At 37.5% G+C, this 19,687-nt stretch overlaps 1 protein-coding gene across 3 annotated transcripts in view; it reads left to right on the top strand.

Moving 5' to 3' along the window:
• Positions 1-19,687, top strand: part of LOC138183476 (A disintegrin and metalloproteinase with thrombospondin motifs 15) — a 178,387-nt gene that overhangs the window by 108,736 nt on the left and 49,964 nt on the right. For all 3 annotated transcript variants that reach the window (XM_069120406.1, XM_069120408.1, XM_069120405.1), the window contains exon 6: positions 9,731-9,920. In XM_069120406.1, coding sequence (XP_068976507.1) covers positions 9,731-9,920 — 190 coding nt within the window. The remainder of the gene's footprint in view (positions 1-9,730; positions 9,921-19,687) is intronic.

Below are 19,687 nucleotides of genomic sequence, written 5' to 3'. Positions count from 1 at the left end.
GAAATAGCAGGTAGAATATAGGAGATGGATGTTATAATGGAAATTAGATCGACAGAAAGACATAGAAATTTAATTAGAGGAAATAATTCAAGCGTTTATTAAACGCATCAACATCTTTTAACTTCTAACATTTCATCGTCGTTTTTAATCGTATTCCGTACCATTAACTAAATTGTAAGAAAGAAAAAAGCTAGAAGGCATATTTGAAATTCAATGAAACTGCATGTGTTTGGAAATAAAATAGAACAATAAGAATACAGCATACGGTCTATCTATGTTCATCGATGAATATGTATCCTCAAAAAACATGGAAGCAGACAAAGAATAACCTAAACCGGGATCCTTCAGCTCCCGAAATTTCTCTGCCAACTCATCCGAAACCACTGCCCACTCAAATCCCACTCGAATACACCTCAATTTCGTCGAGAAAAACGAAAGGAAGCGGTCGACGAATCTTCTCAATTTTTCGAGAAGAAAAGTTCATTATTCGAAAAAAAAAAAAAAGAAGAGGAAACACCGCGCACTCTAATCTCGATAAAAGAAACGGAAGAAATCGACGAATCTTTTCGAAAGATGAAAGAAATCCTTACACGTCCTAATCTCACCGAAAGGAACGAAAGCAGTGGACAATGAGAAAACAATAGAAAACAACCGTACGCTACGATGAATCCAAAAACGAAAGCAGTTGACGAACCTTGTGGAAAAATCGGAAAGAAAAGCTCGTTGGCGAAAAACGTAGCGGCGGTCATCGAAAGGAAAAGCAGTGGCCGTCGATGGAGATCAGCTGTACTCGTCGAAAGGTCGATGAGTTGTTCCAGCGGTGGATTTCGAGGTCGTTGCCAGCGTTCGCCGGTTGAAAAGGCAAAAAGAGATTGCGAGACGTGGGCAGAAGAGGGACGGACTGACAGAGAACGGGAGGAGGGTTTCGACGAGGAGAAGAGAGCCAGGGGAAGGAGAGAAAAACGGCGTTCTTGCCAAGAGTTCTCGGTAACCCTGAAGTCAGTCTTTGTGCCATCGGATAGCCACGGGACGTGGAGGTGCACGCCTGCAGGAATGCAAATCGCGAATGCACCCAGCGTACGACGCGATTCTTTCTCTTTCCACGCTCTAGCCCTCGCTGTCTGTGTACGTATCCAGCGAATCGAATGATAGATAGGTTCGATAGAAAAGATTCGACTCGTTGCAGGCTTCTATGGCAAACTTGGAAGAAGATGGACGATGCAAGAGGATGATATTGTTGGAAGGCGTAGAATCGATGGAAAGTCGTGCACGAAGATTGATCGATCGATATCTTTGTTACGTAGTGGCTGAACTGGGTACAACTTGCGCGTATCTTCGTTAATAGTGGATTGAACGAAACGTTTGTTGTTCTCTTTGTAAACGGAGATAGCGTAGGTTTTAATCCATTGGGAACCGCTTCGTTCGTAACTTTGTCTCGGTCAGTTTCCATCGTCGAATTCTACTTGAATTGGCGTTGAAATTTTGACGAGGAATTTCGAGGACATTTACCGGTTACTATTTCTTTTTTCATCTAGATTTCGCAAGTTTGTAAGCAGGCTGCGTTTACGCAACTCTTGCACGTTATTTCATTGTTAACGTACGACTAGAAAATTGAAATCATCGAGGGAAGAATTAGAATAGACGATATGACTTTTTTCAGGATCTTCGAGTACGACAGAAATTTATATCGATAAAGTAACGTTTAAATGTATAACAATTGTACGCGTATCCTCGAACACGAGAATGTGTTCGTCTTTGATAATTTTCTTATTTGTTAGCCGATCGTTATGAATGTTTTTCCGCGAAAATTTCTGGGATTATTCAACTGTAGAAAGAATCGAGATCACGGATGAAAAAATGTAATTTTTAATGACGTTCATGAAGCAAACGCAAGATCGTACGCGAGTTTAATGGAACATCGTTGCTCTATGTTTCTTCATAGATAATTGCAAGTGTAATGGCGATATGCAAATTGGAACTGCGATAGAAATAGAATGGGTTAAACGGTCATTCGATCTTTACTTTTTTCTCATTTGCGCTCTTCGCAATTGCAAATCAAGCAATTTTCACGATGCAAGAGATCCAAATGGCTTCTTACTGTACGTATATTCTTTATGGGCAATAACGTTTGAAACCATCTCGAAAGACTTAAGAGGTTCCAGAGATTTGATTCAAGGAGAAATTACCAAGGTGGATGGTAGAATCGATTCGCAATGATAGCTTGCACGTCTGAATTTTCATTTCGTTCTTTGTTTGAAATAAAACTCTGACATTTATTGCCCGTCATTTTGATCGATATTGCGTTATTCTATTTTGAAAAAAAAAGATAGATAGAAACAGCTATTGTGGAAAATATTTAATGATTCATTCGTAGCCGTACTTATAAAGATCTTTTGTAATAGACGTTCCTAACATAAAATAAAACATCGAGTAATAAATAAACGCTTTATGTCATGGATATAAGAGTCTTTCGATGCAAAGTGAATAATTTCTTTTATATTCAGTCTGTTAATTTATATTAAATATCGCCTGTATTGCGTTATATTTTAGAAATAAAATTTATATATATATTAGGTCGTCCGAAAAGTTTCTTTCGTTTTATAAAGAAATAATAGATGCACAACATTTTTCGTTTTATATTATTTTATCGAATTACGTATGATCCATTTTGTTTTATCAAGACGAAGATCACAACGTTCTGTAAAAGAAAAACACTTTTCGGACAACCTAATACATATCCACACATATATGTACTGCATGGACGGAGAATAAATAGAGAAAACAGATAAATATATTGAAATTGTTAAAAAATAATTCACACCTGAAACATTAATAAATGCTTGGTATTTGAAATATTAAAAAGTATTTCATGCTTCACTCGTAGTAAAATGTATATTATATTTGTAAAGTTACAAAAATCGGGAAAATATTTTTAAAGAGATTTCCCTGATGAACGAAGTTTAAAGAATCGATATAAGTTAAAATCGAGATAAACGATATGAAAGTTATTGAAAAACTTGTGAAGCACACTGTACACGAAATTTCGAAAGACGGTGAAAACCTTGAAGTCTCCACAGCAACATGAAATGTAATTCATTGGCGTCATCGTATTTCCCTTTTCTGTATCAAAGCAACCTTCTCGAAACTTTTCTAGAAAAATACGAGAAATAATTCCACGTATACTCGTAAACACAACATACCATAGAAAAATGAAAATTTCATTAAACGTGGAAAAAAGGAAGGCTCGATAAAATTATGCCAGCCATCCTTCTAGAGGAATTTAATCGATTAAGAAAAAATTCAGGCTTTTACTCGAATACCATGTTGACACGTTACAAACGATCGTTAAATTCAACAAGCGCACGGTTAATCACCGACTCGAACACGACGAATTCCATTTAGAAAATCTGGGTTAAGAGCGCTTAATTCTCTGGAAATCGAGTAATTTGTGAAGCAACGATCAACCAACAACGCCGTAAGTGTTAATTCTCAATGTAGGTTTAAGGCTGTTTAAGGAATTTCATCGTGGATACAGCGAAGGACGTAAACTGATATAAAAATAGATTATATAAAATTAATTTTCTATTACGCTTGTAACATAATTCACTTTGTATTTTAAATGCCAATAGATTATAATGTTTCCAATTCTATATATGAAACATTAATTTTATATCTTGACTCAACTATGGTTTATATTATATTGTATTCTACCATAATAGAATGTAGATATATATATAAAAAATTCTATTATTTTTAATTCCGTATAATAGAATATAGAATTTTGACAATAAATGAGTATTAGCAAATTTTCAGTTATCTTCCTTGTAGCAACGTGGTCTTCAATTTGTCTTCTCCTTAATTTATTCGTTTGTTCGAGTTTTCCTTTTGCCTCTGTTTCGTTAAATTTTTGAGAAGTTAACTTTTTACGACAGAGATATTATATGATATAATTACTGCTAATTTATTATAAAAGATAAGCAAATGCTGAGCGCCATTAATACAAATGGCTCTTAACATATTCACAGCCGATAATTTGAATGAAACTGCAAAACAGAAAATTGCAAAGTCCTTGAATAATTAAGATAAGAAGAATCGTTAAACATTATTTACATGTAACAAATGTAGTTAAAAATGTATATATAGTTATATTACGGTCACTTCAAATTAATTTCATTACACTTTCGCTATAGTTTGCTTCGAATGAATTTAATTGCATACACGGTGTGTTAAACAGATTTTGCAAATGAGTAGAAATAAATGGTATGAAATGATAACAACGACGTACACGCTTTCGTCCCTAAATACATCTTCGTATTGAGACGGAAGTACAACGCGAATTATCAGGAAGTTGAAGGCGAGACGTTGCCCCTTCTCGATTTGTTGATTCAATGATTAAACAAACTTCCGAAGAAGCACCTCGTGAAATTTATTTGTTCTCCACCGAGATGGAAGCATTCCTGAACGATTGTAAGAAGAGATGCTAAGTCATACACATAGACGCAAGGAGTATGTTAAAAGTGAATCATCTGTAGCATTGGGTATTTCCTATTCTTTCTTCGTTGTTTTCTGGTATTAAACTATCAATTTCCTTGATAGAAATTCAACCGAGAAAGGATCGAATAACATCAAAGAAATATTTCGTAGAAATATTTACCAAGAAGGAAGTATATTTCATTTCAATAGAATTGAAATATTATAAATTATTACAACATGTACATACTGCAAATTTGTTTAGATGTCGTCGTTCTATCGAATGAATTACTCCGAAATTATTCTGCTTTCGCTTTGGAATCGTTAGATCCTTGCACATTACACACACACACACATATATATATATATATAACGAAATGCTTTATTTGTCATTTTCTTTATACATAATAATATAAGATATGCGATATTTATCAACACGTAAAGTATATTTGTTAGCTGAAGAGCGACGATGAATTTTAAATAGAAAGTGGAGTTTAAAAATGAAAATTTTTGAAAAAGCGCAAGACCTAAAAGGAAGAAAAGAAAGAAACTATTCAATTGCCCATCATAAGATAAACTTACACATTCTTGAAAATCTGCTTTGATTTAATGATAACTTTGGGAGGTCGATAAAAAGATTTCCTTTCTAATTTTACATCGTTGATAAATGATTCTATTTACGCGCGGATTACGTAAATATTGTCGGCATACAAACGGTTTTCTTCAACCTGAAATCACTATCGAAACCTCAACTTGCGTGTCTATTATTAGTACCGGACAATTCCGCTCGAATCTCTTCGAACGAAACGTCTTTTCAACAATTACAATTCGCTCGTACGAAAAGTTTATAGAGGTATCGTTTCATAAACCGATATAATCTAAAAAATTCTTTAAGAAGAAAAAAAAAGGAAACATCTGCACCTTGTAATTAAAAATAAAAATAAACAAATGCACACGATATTTTCTCTTTTCTCCCTTTTCGCCTCCTCGTGTCTCAGAGACAAAGAAGACGCTTTCTCGTGCTTGCCATTTTTTCACTTGTGTCTCGAACACGCTCGAGCTCGACGCTTCGCGTAAAAAGCACTCGTAAATGGAAGAAAACATGGACGGTGTGTAACGATCGTTTAAGGGAACGAGGATCGACAATCAGACGGATTTCCAGCTGGCCAATAAATTTCCTCGCTCTCCTCTCCGAGAAATGCACCGTGTGCACGCGCGTACGATCTTCGATTCTGAATGAGCGAACCAACATGTTCGTAAAGGTGAACTTCTTTTTCCCTTATAGGTGGTTTACACGCGTGCAGAATGGCCGTTTACGGCTGTCGTAATCCATAGGACGACCACGACAGCTGAAAGGCCACGTTGTCTTTCGGCGTTCAATAGAAAACCACGCGGCTCTCGTTGTATACGTAGCTAGGCACTCGCAACAGAAGTCTATCCATACGTACGTAGTTTTCTTATTTCGATCCCTTTGTCCGAAAGGTTTGCGCAGCTGCTTTTCTATTTACGTATTCCACCTTGCTGCGTATGATCAAAATTTTGCCGGGCAACATGCAAGTGTTGCGCAATGGACGCAAGTTATCTTTGCAGACTTTCTACGTAGGGTAAGATAGAATTAATGTGAGTCGGTTAAGCTTCCACGGATTTTTTTATTTATTTAATTTGTACTTCACTATTGGTCCAGTTGGATATTAGGTAAATTTTTCTAACTTTGTTGCTAAGTAACACGCGGATGGCTACCCCCAGCGGGACACCACCTTCGAGATTGTCTATTTTATTTCTTTAGCGAGGTCAGTGGGGTGTTTTCTCTTTAGTCTTCTTTTTATGTTTCATGGTATAATCACCTATATTGGTTGCATTAGTTTTTAACGAGACTGTTGTATATATTTTATAAAATAACAAGAAGAAAATTAGTGGATCAAGAATGGAATTGTTTTACGAAAGAATAGGAAATTATCGTGTGCTTCTACAAAAATGAATATAAAATACGAGAGAATGGATAAAAAGAACGTAATCCTATTCAAGCGTCCTCGTTTGAATCAACGAGGAGATTACGTGGATCATATACTGTAGCATACGTACGAGAAGTACCAGTCTTAAACTTTCTTTTGTCTGTTATTATAACGAACAGAAGGATATAATCTTAATTTGTAGAACGCATAAATTTTATATCGATGGAAATGTTGTATGACTAGAGTAATACGAACGTTCAAATACCTAGAATTTCGAAACAAATAATAGAGAAGAAACGTGTATTAAATAAAGGAGCAATCAGATGCCACCTATGTAGATCGAATGATAAAAGGACCATCTAGGATTTTATAGTTTCAATAAAGAGCACATAGACTATAAGACACGTGTATAATATTTAATCTGCTGTGTAACAGTTCTAAACACAAATAGCAGTTCCTTTATTGCTGGTGGAGTTGTTAGACCTGTGTTAATGTCCTGTGAACACGCAACAACTCCTATTTTATTTGTGTCAGATGCTATTTAAGTCATCTGCATATCAGGGGTTACACTCGAGAGACTGAAATTACAAGCGGAAATGCGTTAAGGAGGCGTTGATAATAATCGACGTGTGGCCGTTAGTCGCCCTTCAGCCAACGAATCGTATCGTTACTCATCGCTCCGTTCTCGACGACGAGCAGAGATTCCTGTAATTAGGAGCAATAATTAATTAGGGCGACTTTCTCTGGCTCTGGTTCAACCAGTTGCCCGTATGACTCCTTTTTCTGCAACTGGTCGACCGATAATAATTATAAGCTTCTTAATTAGACCCGTCGTCGATCAACAAGCAATTTTGTGTATTATATGGCTCGTCATTTTTCTGTCAGACTATCGTTCGATATTCTTTCTCGTATCTTACAGTATTATATCTATTAATATTTTTTTCTTTTTTTTCTTTTAGAGAAGTTTCTTTCAATAGATCAGATCTTGCGTTATATATCATGTATTTTTCTTTTTCTTTTTTTGCATTTTACGTTTGCAAAAGAAATTTGTTACTTTTGGCGCTAGGATCGAATATCAGAAGAATATTCTTCGAAAAGAAGACGAACGATAAGACACGAAAAATAATTATGTAATCGGTTACTAGACCACGAATTCTTATGCAAATTTATATTTCCTATTGCTTTTATGAGCATATCAATAATTCAAAGAGTAGAACTTAGATATTTGTTTCGTCTATTACGAATTATAAGAAGCAAAGCAGTTTCCTTATTTTATCTACTTTTGTATATTCGTACGGTGAATTTTTCGCATTTTTGCATCTGCAAATTTTCCGCGGTCTACCGATTATCGTTGAAACAACAACGAGGCAGAACAGAAGACCGGCATGTTGAACGCGCTCGGTTTTAATCGATTATTTTCACCTGATCCGCTCGAGTTCGTCCGCGGTTCGCGGCTTTGCCCTCACACGGAATTTACGTGGGTGGCATATGCTTAGCGGGGGCGTCTCATGTAGCCGGTGTGTTTCACATTCAAATCGAGGAAGTTATGTCAGGGCAGCGCTGCATGTATAAATAAATGGCGATGAATGCGCCGGCCTAATCCGCGATACTTTTCGTATCTCAGCTTGTCGATCGGCAGGTTCTTCGACAAATTTCGAAATTTTCCATTTGTTTTACGTATATATACGATCGTTAGTCATTTCTCTTCAAACTCGAATTATATTTGGCTAAGGTTAATCATTAGATCGCGGGTGTTCGTTTATGGAAAATTAAAATTTGAAAAAACATGTGCAGAAGATATTTAGCGATAATATAATTTACATAATGCATACATATGGTATTTCAGATGAGATATTTGTTAGGATTTGCAGGAATCAATGTTTGGCTAATGAAATTTTATTAATAGTTGAGTATCAATTTTGACGATGATTAAATTATCATAGGAAATTTTTATCACAACAATTTGTAATCTGGTTTAGTAAATTTGTAATTCTGGTTTAGTGAAAGTATCGACGAAGAAGTGGGAGTTTGTAAAGAAATTTCAACCGCAGAATTTTTCTTCTTCTTTTAAGAATTCTTCAAACAGTAAAATGTGCTTTTTCTGTTGAAAGTTTTATGGGGTTCGGTAATAAAACACGTTTTGAGCGTTGTATATTTTACGAGCATCAAATGGACAAAAAAGTGACAACGCCGGTCGGAAATTCCTGTAGCATACTCGAAAAGAATGGCACGGATGCCAAAATTTCGACGAGCTGAGTCTTTGAGTGCTACGGATGACTCATGTTACTGGACATTGATCTATGGTTCGTAAGAATAGCCCAATGAATTCGTCGATTTTCAAACGCACTATGTATATTTGAAATTGTATCTAATTTTAACTGTATCTCTTCTTTAACGTTCACTTTTTTAACAAGATGTAGAATAACTTATACATATGAGTTTATGCGAACTTTTAATAGAAAAAGATATTCGCTTTAAATATTTGTATTCGATAAAAAAATTCTTGTTATTATCTGATAACATGCTATACTTTAATATTTAGAAATAGGACGAATTTATGTTACAACCTACAATTTTTAGGACACATTTTTAGAAGAATATCTTGCGATATTTTTCAAAATTTTAACAATATTCAAAAGTTAAAAATCGAGACTTTCCTTCACCTTCTTTAATCACCACCTGAATTGTTTGCGACGCGACAAAAAGTCGACTACGATTTTAAGAAGATTGTCTTTAGTAATTAAAATCAAAAACGGTGCAATATAAAGATCGGGTTTAACATCGCAGAGTAAAAACGCTGGACTTTGCCAAACGCGATCCAGTCTTTTTGCGCCAATTTAAAGAGAACGAAAGTCACATAAAAATGTTCGTAAATCAATTATCTCCTTTCACCGTACGATGAATCGCGATTTTGTAAGATTACCTGGTAATATCTCGTACAATGAAAAATCTTGTTTGCATGCGACAATCTCTGTTTAACCATTAAAAAAGAACGACGAAAAGTAAAAAGGGATAAAGAAAAAAGACTCGATCGATCACTTTCACCGCGACGGATACGATTTAACGAAACGTTATCAAAGCTCATCTGGCTAGAAATTACGCGGACAATTGGACGAAATTTCACGGTTCGGTAGCTTGAGAAACTAAAAAAAAAAGAAAGAAGGGGAAAGAACGAAAGAGAATCCGAACGAAAGAAAGAAAAAGAAAATAAGAATGGTTAGCAAGTAGGTAGCCAGTTTCATTGAGGAGATAAAGGCCAATCATGCTGCAGTGACTCACCGAATTTTTGGCATACTTTTTTGCCGCAGACGGGCCACGTGAGAACGTCGACGGGAAGCTACATAATTAAACCAGCCAAGCCCTGGCGGCAGAGTGACAAGGATTCTCTAGAATTTTCGTTGGAGCACGCCATCCAGAGGATAAGACCGTACACCATGGATCATAATCGAATGAACGACGTCGATGATCATGCTGAGACGCATAACTGTGGCGTGAAGGGTGAGTTGAAAACATTTGAAATAATTAAAGCGTAGATTTGTTCACTTTGTTTTTTCTAAAACAGCAATTTAAATAAATTGAGTACGTCGTGAAGCAACTCGGCATCAAAACTATCTTTGCATTCGATTTTCAGATCGTTCACGTGTGTTTCTCTTGAAAATATCCGTAATATTAGTTACACGGATTAATATTAATCGAGTTACATCATGAAAAATAACAATATTTTAATAGACATCAATTGAAAGGATTCGAGCTTCTCCGAGTTGATAAGTATCTTTGGACTGCGTATATTTATGCAAATTCGTATCTTTATGGAGCACAATTACAGTATCTGTAACACATATCTGTGCATTGCATTTACTATACTATAGCACTTATATACCAATCAATAAGTTCAAGTCTGTTAAACTTCGCAATATTTTCATACGATTACGAATATTTAATTACAAAAATGAAATGTGGAAATGATGAATCGTTGTAGGATAAAGCCACCTACAAATACGTCTCGCAGTCACCGTATATTAAGCCCAATAAAGCTTTATTTACATTCTACACACTTTCACGACGGCGCTCATAAAAGCATGAATTTGCATAAAAATCCGCAATCTAAACATCGCTCCCCTAAAACCAAGTTGGTTCTCGGAGAGGAACGAGAGTGGTCTCGCGCCGAAAACGTATTAATAATGCATGCAGTTGGTGCAGCTCGCATTAGGAGGGACAACGATGCACACGTGTGCAACGAACAGGCACAGCCTGTTTGTAGTACTACAAAACGTTCAGGTGACTTCGATACCTATCGTTTTATTCATGACCAACGTACGTCGGTTGGTAGGTTTTCTTTTAAAAAGAACGACATGTCACGCGTGTGTCGCACGGTGAAAGTTCATTCGAGCGTGCGCCGCCAAGATCTGCGAATAAATAAATGGACAGGGGCCTGGACGATAGGATCGTTCTTTTCTTTTTTCTTTTTTTCTTTTTTCTTCATTTCTTGGCCCAGGACCGGTTTTTTCGACAGCTCGATTAACATTCCGTTGTCGAGCCATTTCATTGTCCACCAAGGCGCGGATTAATTATTTCGTCAGCCGTCGACTGGTGTCTTATGTTCGTTGGATGATCTTCGAGTTTCTCCGAGAGATGATGATCGATTCGCGAAACTCCTTTTTTATTTATGAATTCATCGTGGTTCTGGTTTCTCTTTTACCGTGTAAAGGTGCAGGAATTTCGTATTGATCGAGCGTCGAATAAATTAATTTTGAATGTGTAACGACCTTCGTTTCCAGATTGCCAGCGATTTTATTCGTACTTTTCTAGGTTCCAGTTAGATACGTTTGATTATCGTTGTTCTCGGTGCTATCAATTGTTATGCAAGGGTTTTCGTAAAATAGAAAACGAGGAGGATACGGTAAATCTCCGAATTATTGAGAGCAGAAGTGAATCGAGGTAAAATTTTCCTGGATCTGAGTTCATAGCGCTAGTTTGATACGATACGTTGTATTATACAAAAGTGGAGGAATTTTTGGCAAAAGAAACCGAGAGAACGTTTTACGAAATCAAATTGCTCAAAGACAACAACAAATTGTTGAGTGTTGGAATTAGTTCGCATTTGTCAGAAAACAGTATCCTGATTCTTCTTACTGGCTATGATTATTCTCATTCAAACAACAGGAACTCGTACTTAGATATGTGAAATAAGTCGAATTTCGGTCCGATAAATGGAATTTTACTATACAGATTGAACTATGGACAAATTAAGAAAGAATCTTTTATTTTATTTTTTAGACTTTTTTTTCTTTTTAGATCTTCTTTTTATTTTTTTACTTTTTAAGATTTCCTTATTTACGGTAGCCCGGGCGCCTCTCGCTCAAGCTTTACATTTATTTTTATCGTAGATGCATGTGGAAGGATAGGAAAGAAAGGAAACAAATGTTTCGGTCTAATAAATTGAAATGCAATTTTATTCGCGATACATACGAGCGACCCGAGATTGTACAAACATGAACAGACGTCGTCGCTCGTGCGTCTCGTGACGCTGGAGAGAAACGGAGAAAGAAGAGACAAGAAGAAAGGAGACAAAAGGGAAGAGAGATAACTAAGTACATCTAAGACACACGGTGGATGCTGACCGTTTCACATTATCGATACCCACACGTACACGTTCACGGTTCCGCTTTATACCACTTGTTATATCATACAATTACGATTGAAACTTTACAATAGGTTACGATATTCATTCGCGACCTCGGTTCGCGAATACTCGCTTCTACCTTACCAGGGATTTACTGGCGTCGAACGAAGCTCAACACTACCTTGCAGACTCTGGCTTATTGCCTTGCTACGGATGTCTGTCATACACGCGCGAGACTCGTACAAACGGCGAGCAACTCGTTACAGGGGACTTGTAAGTCTGAATTCGTCTTACCGATTGTTGCAAGACTCAACGAACGATTAACAAGCAGCACACGAGTGAGTCCTTGACTACTGTTACCGTTTCGTTACGTTACCGTTTTCTGTTACCGTTTCGTTACGTTACCGTTTTCTGTTACCGTTTCGTTACGTTACCGTTTTCTGTTACCGTTTCGTTACGTTACCGTTTACTGTTACCACTTTACTGGCTATAGATCTTCAATTCAAAGATTCTGTGTGTTGGAACCTCAGTCTGCGACAGCGTTACAGCGCCCATAGAATCGCCGAATTTGCACATTCCTGGACGAACGCATCGAGGATGAGATAGATAATGGTACGCTCATTGCACCCCGGCTATCCATCACGTCACTCGAGGCACACGTGCGATAATGCGATCGAATTACACGGATCTATGTGGGGCGGAAATTACCACGCCACTCTGTTGCTATGCCTCCGAAGTCGCAAAGGTGTGGTTGTAATTACGATCATCCCGTACGAGTTCCGAGGCTAACGTTAAAGTACAAAGAGAGGACGTCGTAATTTCTCGCTTAAAGTTCTGGTAACGCTCTAATAGACAATTTGGCACGTGATGATCTTCGCGCCATGCGGATCGGATCCTATCTTAACCCATTCTATCTTAACACTTTGACAGCCAGGCATTTCTCGCGCGTAGCACTTACTATCAATAGCCAGCACTTTTCGCTTGGTCTATTATCGTATAATTACGATACACTTTTGGAGAGAATTCCATCGAGTTTCATCATCATTACTGAATCGTATCGTGTTAATTTATTTTGTACATTTATGCATTGTACGAATTTATTGATTTATTTCCTGGTCGTTGCGTACAGTTATACAAAAATCGGGTTTATAATCATCTTCTGACCATTCTGACTTTCACTAGACCATTAGGCTCACAAACTACCGGGTTTTCCAGTGCATTTGTAAATCATTTCTTATATCTTATATTTAAAATGATAACACTATCAAACATAGAGATAATTTATCTTGCGCGTAAATGCCGATTGAATTAAAAAAAGAAGCTGAAGTCACTTAAACGTGACAATGGTCGACAACGAATGAAAGAGCGAAATTATTATATCTAAGTGACAGCGGCTGTCAAAGTTTTAATACGTTCATTCGCTCATACACGCTACCAGAACATCACAGTCATAATATAGTCGTTCTTCGTTGCGCCGGTCAGAAGAGTAAGTTGCGATAACCTTGATCTTTCCGAACGTTCGATCTTGCGTCTAATCTCGTCCTTGATCACCCTGGTCCGACGATGGCATTATCGCTTGTATTGGGCCCTGGTGATCCACTGGCGCGTCCATCGAATTAATCTTCTCGAATTTCTTTATCTGGTTAGATGGTAGTCGATTAGGGGAGGTGACACCGGATCTCTTGAAGCTTCACATCATCGTAGTCTTGTCTTTTACAGCTGCGCCTGAATTTTCTCGTCTGGTTCCGGTCTGCACCTGAATTTCCCTGTCCGTTTTCAACTTGCACCTGAATTTTCATATCTGTTTCCGACCCGGGCCTGAATTTTCCTGTCTGTTGTCGGCCTGCGCCTGAATTTTCCTGTCTGTTGTCGGCCTGCGCCTGAATTTCCCTGTCTGTTGTCGGCCTGCGCCTGAATTTCCCTGTCTGTTGTTGTCCTGCGCCTGAATTTCCCTGTCTGTGTCGACCTGTGCCTGAATTTTCCTGTCTGTTGTCGGCCTGCGCCTGAATTTTCCTGTCTGTTTCCGGCCTGCGCCTGAATTTCCCTGTGCTGGTTCCGCATGGGTTTGTGGTTAATCGGGATGCATAGCATGTGGTATTAAACGATGATGGTTGGCATTTCGTCCTTGCAGCGATCAGCTATGGCTCTTGTCTGAGAAGGTTTCCTAACGGCGGCCGCTTCAAAAGTTGCGTCCTTTATTCTTGCAGTGTTGGTATCCTAATTAAGTATGTGTCTAGACACCATGCGACGTGCATATCGTATACTTTTCGCAGGATGTCTTAGGCGCAGAAGTAGCACCTGACTAGATGCTCCAGCCATGCCCAATCTACTTGCTTGGAGTGGCTCATGTAGAAGATGTGTTCCTCTTGCGAGGAGTTCCTCTAAGCTGGATGAACTCCTGGTAGTTGATCTCCGAATGACTACTTTATAGTTCTGAGAAGCTCCTTTGAGGATTCTGCTTGTGCTGCACCTTCGATGTTGCTATCTGATTCTTTCGTTATCGCATTCCTTACTTTCTTCTTTGCGTTCCGTGATAACACAGTTACCGGGAAGGTTTATCATGTGCCCGGTCGAAATATTTCGTACGATATCCTGTAGAGAGTCATCGTCGTCGATCAAATCCCATGCGTTATCGTATACGTGTTATGTGTTATCTGTAATACTGTCCAGTAACAGTATTGAGCGTTTGAGTGAGGCTGTCGAGCAACGCATAGGATGTTCATTTTCTTCCGAGATATCTCTTAGTCCCTGGGTGAGTCTGATGATTCTTTCTCTTCCATGTACTCAAATAATTTCGAGTCAGCTGCCTGAAGTCATAGTGATGTCATCCTTTCATAATAAATTCCTGATTGTTTGTCAATCTACGGTATATTATGTCTCTGCATTCGTTAGCGTCTCTACTCCCATGCAGACGCTATAAAAGAGGAACATAAAGAGGTGTCCTATTTCCATGGTCTTGACGTGGTCTTCAAGAGGGTCTTTGCGTCGTCTGCCGGATATTACACGTCTCGCGGTACATTACCAACGGTTACATACGTGAGTCTGCACGCATGCGATTCATCGCTATTTGGTGCTGATTACGCGCTCCCACAGCTGGCTGTATACTATTTTTATTTTATCAACGTGTTTACGCGCTCGTGTGCCGTTTTTAGTTTCTGATATTAACGTTATTACCATCTAGTATGTCGACAATTCTGTACAGCCTACGTTAGTAACTATCAGATTTCCACTTTCACGGTTCTTTTAGCAAGTATCTTTGATGTTGCCCATAAAAGGACGCGATTTTTGGTCTCGATATGCCTTCGATCGTTGTTTCGCTCGAGTGGGAATTTTCCACTTCAAAAGGTTGTCGAGCCTGACAGCTTTCATTCATTGAATATTAATGTAATTATATCCACGACTCATACGTTTGATTACACATCTGATATTTATGATTTTCTTTCTTTTGTTTCACGGCTGATTGATGTAAAACCGCGATGATTTATGAACAATAGCCTGACTCATTAATAAAGGAACACGAAAGGATACATCAAATTCCAAGAACAAAGTAATTAATTTTGGCAAGGTCTTTCATACTTCGAACTCTAGAAACTTTCAACGATTCAACGGTAATACAATTAAGCTTACAAATTGCATCCTTAGTCTCGCGTGATTTATGACTTCATCTCAAAGGAGAATGGCTGCGTAAATGATTGATCTCTAACCACGATAGTTTAGAAGTAACATCTTCACTCGACAAAACGACGATACAGAGAAGCTTCTTAAGAAGACGCCTAATTGACACCACAGAGGAAAACGTGAAAATCTTTAGAAGCGTTTAAATATACAGAGAATTGATAATTAAAGGGAAAATTACGAATTATTTTCGTGAGTTTTTGATGAACAAGTTTATTTGTCGTTTAGAACAGGCTCAAAAGTTATCAATTCATTTTAACTTCTTTAAAAAATACTTTAAAGTTTATTTTCAGGATTAAATCTTTCTTCGGGCTGTGAAAAAATTATTTTTCTTACATATTAGTTATTTCGTCGGTTAATTGTTAGTTAGATAACAGAAACACATCTTTCTGGGTAGTTTTGTTTTTTGAGAAACATAAAGAGAGATATCAAAGAGAAGCATAATGTACTAAAATTTGAAACTCTTATTATACATTATCATATTTATGTCATACTTATATTTCATTATATTTAGTTTTGGGTTTATTACGTTTACAATTATATTTCTTATTATATTTCCCTCGAACTACTTTAATCTGTAATCGTCAAATATATCGTAAGCTCCTTATCATTAGAGACGCCATGATGAAGATTTCTCGCTGACACACGCTTCCATCTGCTTATGGAATCAACAGCGTGGTTAATTGATGGTTGCTGGTATATTTTTTTTAATCTCAGGGACCTTGATCATCTCCCCCATCGGTTGCTGCCCTTTTTCTTCGCCCGAGGGCCTAGCGCGTGTGTACGAATTTAAAGAACGTTAACCCTACGCGGTCGAAGACCGGAGGCTCACCTCCGGAGTAGCGCTTTAGGGCTTTCGTCATTTTTCAGGAAAAATAAACGGACCGTGTTCGACTACTGACGAAATTTATCGCGCGCCACCACGTTCCACTGGTATTAACATGCGATCCTGGCCGAATCGTTTGTGTGTTTATCGAAGAGATATTGCAGGGTGGTGGCCCTTTACAAGCTGCAATAAAAGAACAGGGAGATTTCGTGCCCATGGACAAGGAGATATATATATAGAGAGAGAGGGAGAAAAAGAGTGGGAGTAATTTTTGATGACTTAGTAGTTTCGGAAGTTTAGAGATGTTAGGTAAACAGAAGTTAGGTACTTAACCCTTGGGTAATCTTCAACTCGTTCTCTTCTTTTTAAGTTTCCACGGTGAAATGGAAGAATCGTTATCGTAATTTCATATTTCGATATTGCGCGTAAACATTCTTACAAGTCTTTATCGGTTGCAACGAATAAGAAAGTAACAACATTAAGTAGACTTGGAGAAAGGAAGAAGAAAGTTGCCACGGTAGCTTCGATTGAATTTTAATTTCTTCCTAAAATCTTCGTCAAGGATTTCATTATTCGAACATGGTAAAAAAAAATTAGATTCACAATTTTTTAGATTCACGAGACCACCGTTCGTTACTTCTCCATTTTCGTTATTTTTCGTTGTTCGAATCTCGCATTCACCTGTTCGAGGCGACATCGCGCGAAGATGCACGAACACGCAGAGATCAGAGGTGGTCGGACGCGCGTGCAGAGACGCAGATTTGGACAGCGTTACTCGCGGACGAGGCGAGCACGTCGCCAAGCTGTCTCGATGGAACGTCAGAATTCGCCTGGGGGGGATCCGTAAATGGCTGAACCTGTTTCGGTACAGGTGGTCGTCGCCGCGGGACCAACTTCTTTAATGCCTCTTCCCTCTGACTTTGCTGGATCCGCGCCACGGTTACGCCCTTCGCTTTCAAACGAGATTAGGTCACGATCCACGTCGCGACCATCTACACGATAGACCGTGACTTTTCACGATGGCCGTTGCCCTGCTTTTGCCCCGTGAGCATCGGCCTTATCGCGTTATGAGGCGTTTAACGTTCGATTCAAATACTTCGTGCCCTCTATCGCTTCTTATTCGCACCTTGTTGCGCATTCGTTTCTTGTTTTCCGAGCGAGCTGCACGAATTCGATTATATCGTCGTTGTTGGTTGTTGAGAGGTCTCGTGACGATACTTTACAGTGCAATGTTCTTAGGAGATCGTTTCGCCAAGTTCCAAGGTTATTGGAAAATCTGGAAAATGAGAAGATTTTAGAAATATCGTTAACCTTCGAGCAACTTCTAGGAAACTTTTGAAATATAATATACTTAGTCGAAGACTTATTCGGAAATGTTGAAAAATTTCAGAGAAATCCTGGGGGAATTTCAAGAAACTTTAAGGTTTCTTAGGAAACGTAGAGATTTCGCGAGAATGTTGAAAGTTATATTGAGTTGGCAACTAAGTGATTGCGGATTTTGCCATTAGGTGGTATTGACAAAATCCGCAATCGCTTAGTTGCAAACCCAATATAATATTTCAGGCTCTCGAGTACAATCTTTAGAAAATTCGACGAATGGGAGAATCTTAGAAGATCGTAGAAACATGGAATTATAAGATTAGAAATCACTGATTATAGAAATATGGAACCTCTGCACGTACATTTCTACGCGGTGTCTAGTTGGAGTAAAGTTTGAAGATGTTGGAATTATGTGTTTAATTGTGTTTAATAATGTGTTTAATGTGTTTAATTTAATTATGTATTAAATGTTAAGCTTTGATTATTACGATCTTAAGTACATGTTAAGAACATTTTTAGTAATTTGATTCAACGAGAAATCGTCGTCTTCTTTGTCTTGTTCAAAAACCTTGCGAAATTACTGATAAATCATCGATCAATAGGTAATACAACGATACTTGGTCCATTTTCCTGCTTAACCAGTGGAATATCTTATTTTTCTAATATTTATTATTTATTTGTGTTTGGTCATTCGTGTAACTTACACTGAACAGAAGATGTAAAGTAAATCAACAAGACTAGAATAAGCATGCTGAAAGTACTAGACAATCAAGTGGGTTGCGAGTATGGCGGTGTGAATGAGATTTTAATAGCGATGTAGGTGTGTTTGCAAAGAGCTGAATGATGTAATTGATTTATGGTTTTGGGTTGCTTGTAACATACGTTCGTTCGTACTTCCTGTGACGTTGTAAGGTTGATTGTACTCCGATTGTAATGGGATATTTTATTACCCAGCTGAGTGTCAATTACGATCTTGTATAATTAGGATAAAATCTATAAAAGAACGGAGTAGCATAATAAATCACAACAATCGGTTGAGTATAGCGATGCATAAATAGTAGGCCATCGAATAGAAACGACCTACGTTTCTCGAATAGAAATGTAGTTGGTGAATACATCTTTTAACTATGCGTATGTACTTCGCTTGAACTTAATATCTATATAGATATCAATTTAACGAATATAACACGCAAAATACACACTTAAAATCATCTGGCTGCAATTTTATTTTTCAACATGTAAGATACAATGTCTATCGATTTTATCTACGATTTACTATTAATTGATTATTATTAATTAGATTTACCATTAACTCCGATATTGCTACGTTTTCTTTGTATAACTTTTCTCTATTTGACAGTTGAAATATATATATTAATTGTTGGAATACAACGATATTACACACATAGACACAAATAGTCTTATACAGACATCTACACAGGCATTTGAACAGGACATTTACACAGATCATACTCACTACTGTATAAAGAGTGGGGTTGAAAACCTTTTAAGGGACCATGGGTCACTACGTACAGTCAGTCTGAGAGTAACTGGCCAACTGTCAACAATCTATAAATTCTTTACCTGCACACTTTGTTAATTATACCATATCACTCACTTATATTTTAAATACTTTTGGTTCTGTAATTCTGTTTAATAAATATCACCTAATATTATTTCAACAGAAACATTGTGTCTTGCACAGATTGTTTATCTTAACTTTAAGATTAAATTCTAACATTAATTAAATTTTTGTAGCATAAAAATGTAATATCGTAAGATTTTTTTAGAAATTTTTAAAGCATCAATAAGGAGGAAGCA

This window comes from Bombus flavifrons, chromosome 9, assembly GCF_040668555.2.
Source record: "Bombus flavifrons isolate JBK064 chromosome 9, iyBomFlav1_principal, whole genome shotgun sequence".
Lineage (NCBI taxonomy): Eukaryota > Metazoa > Arthropoda > Insecta > Hymenoptera > Apidae > Bombus > Bombus flavifrons.
Note: the sequence above shows the minus strand (reverse complement) of the source record. Positions and strands in the feature narration are given on the sequence as shown.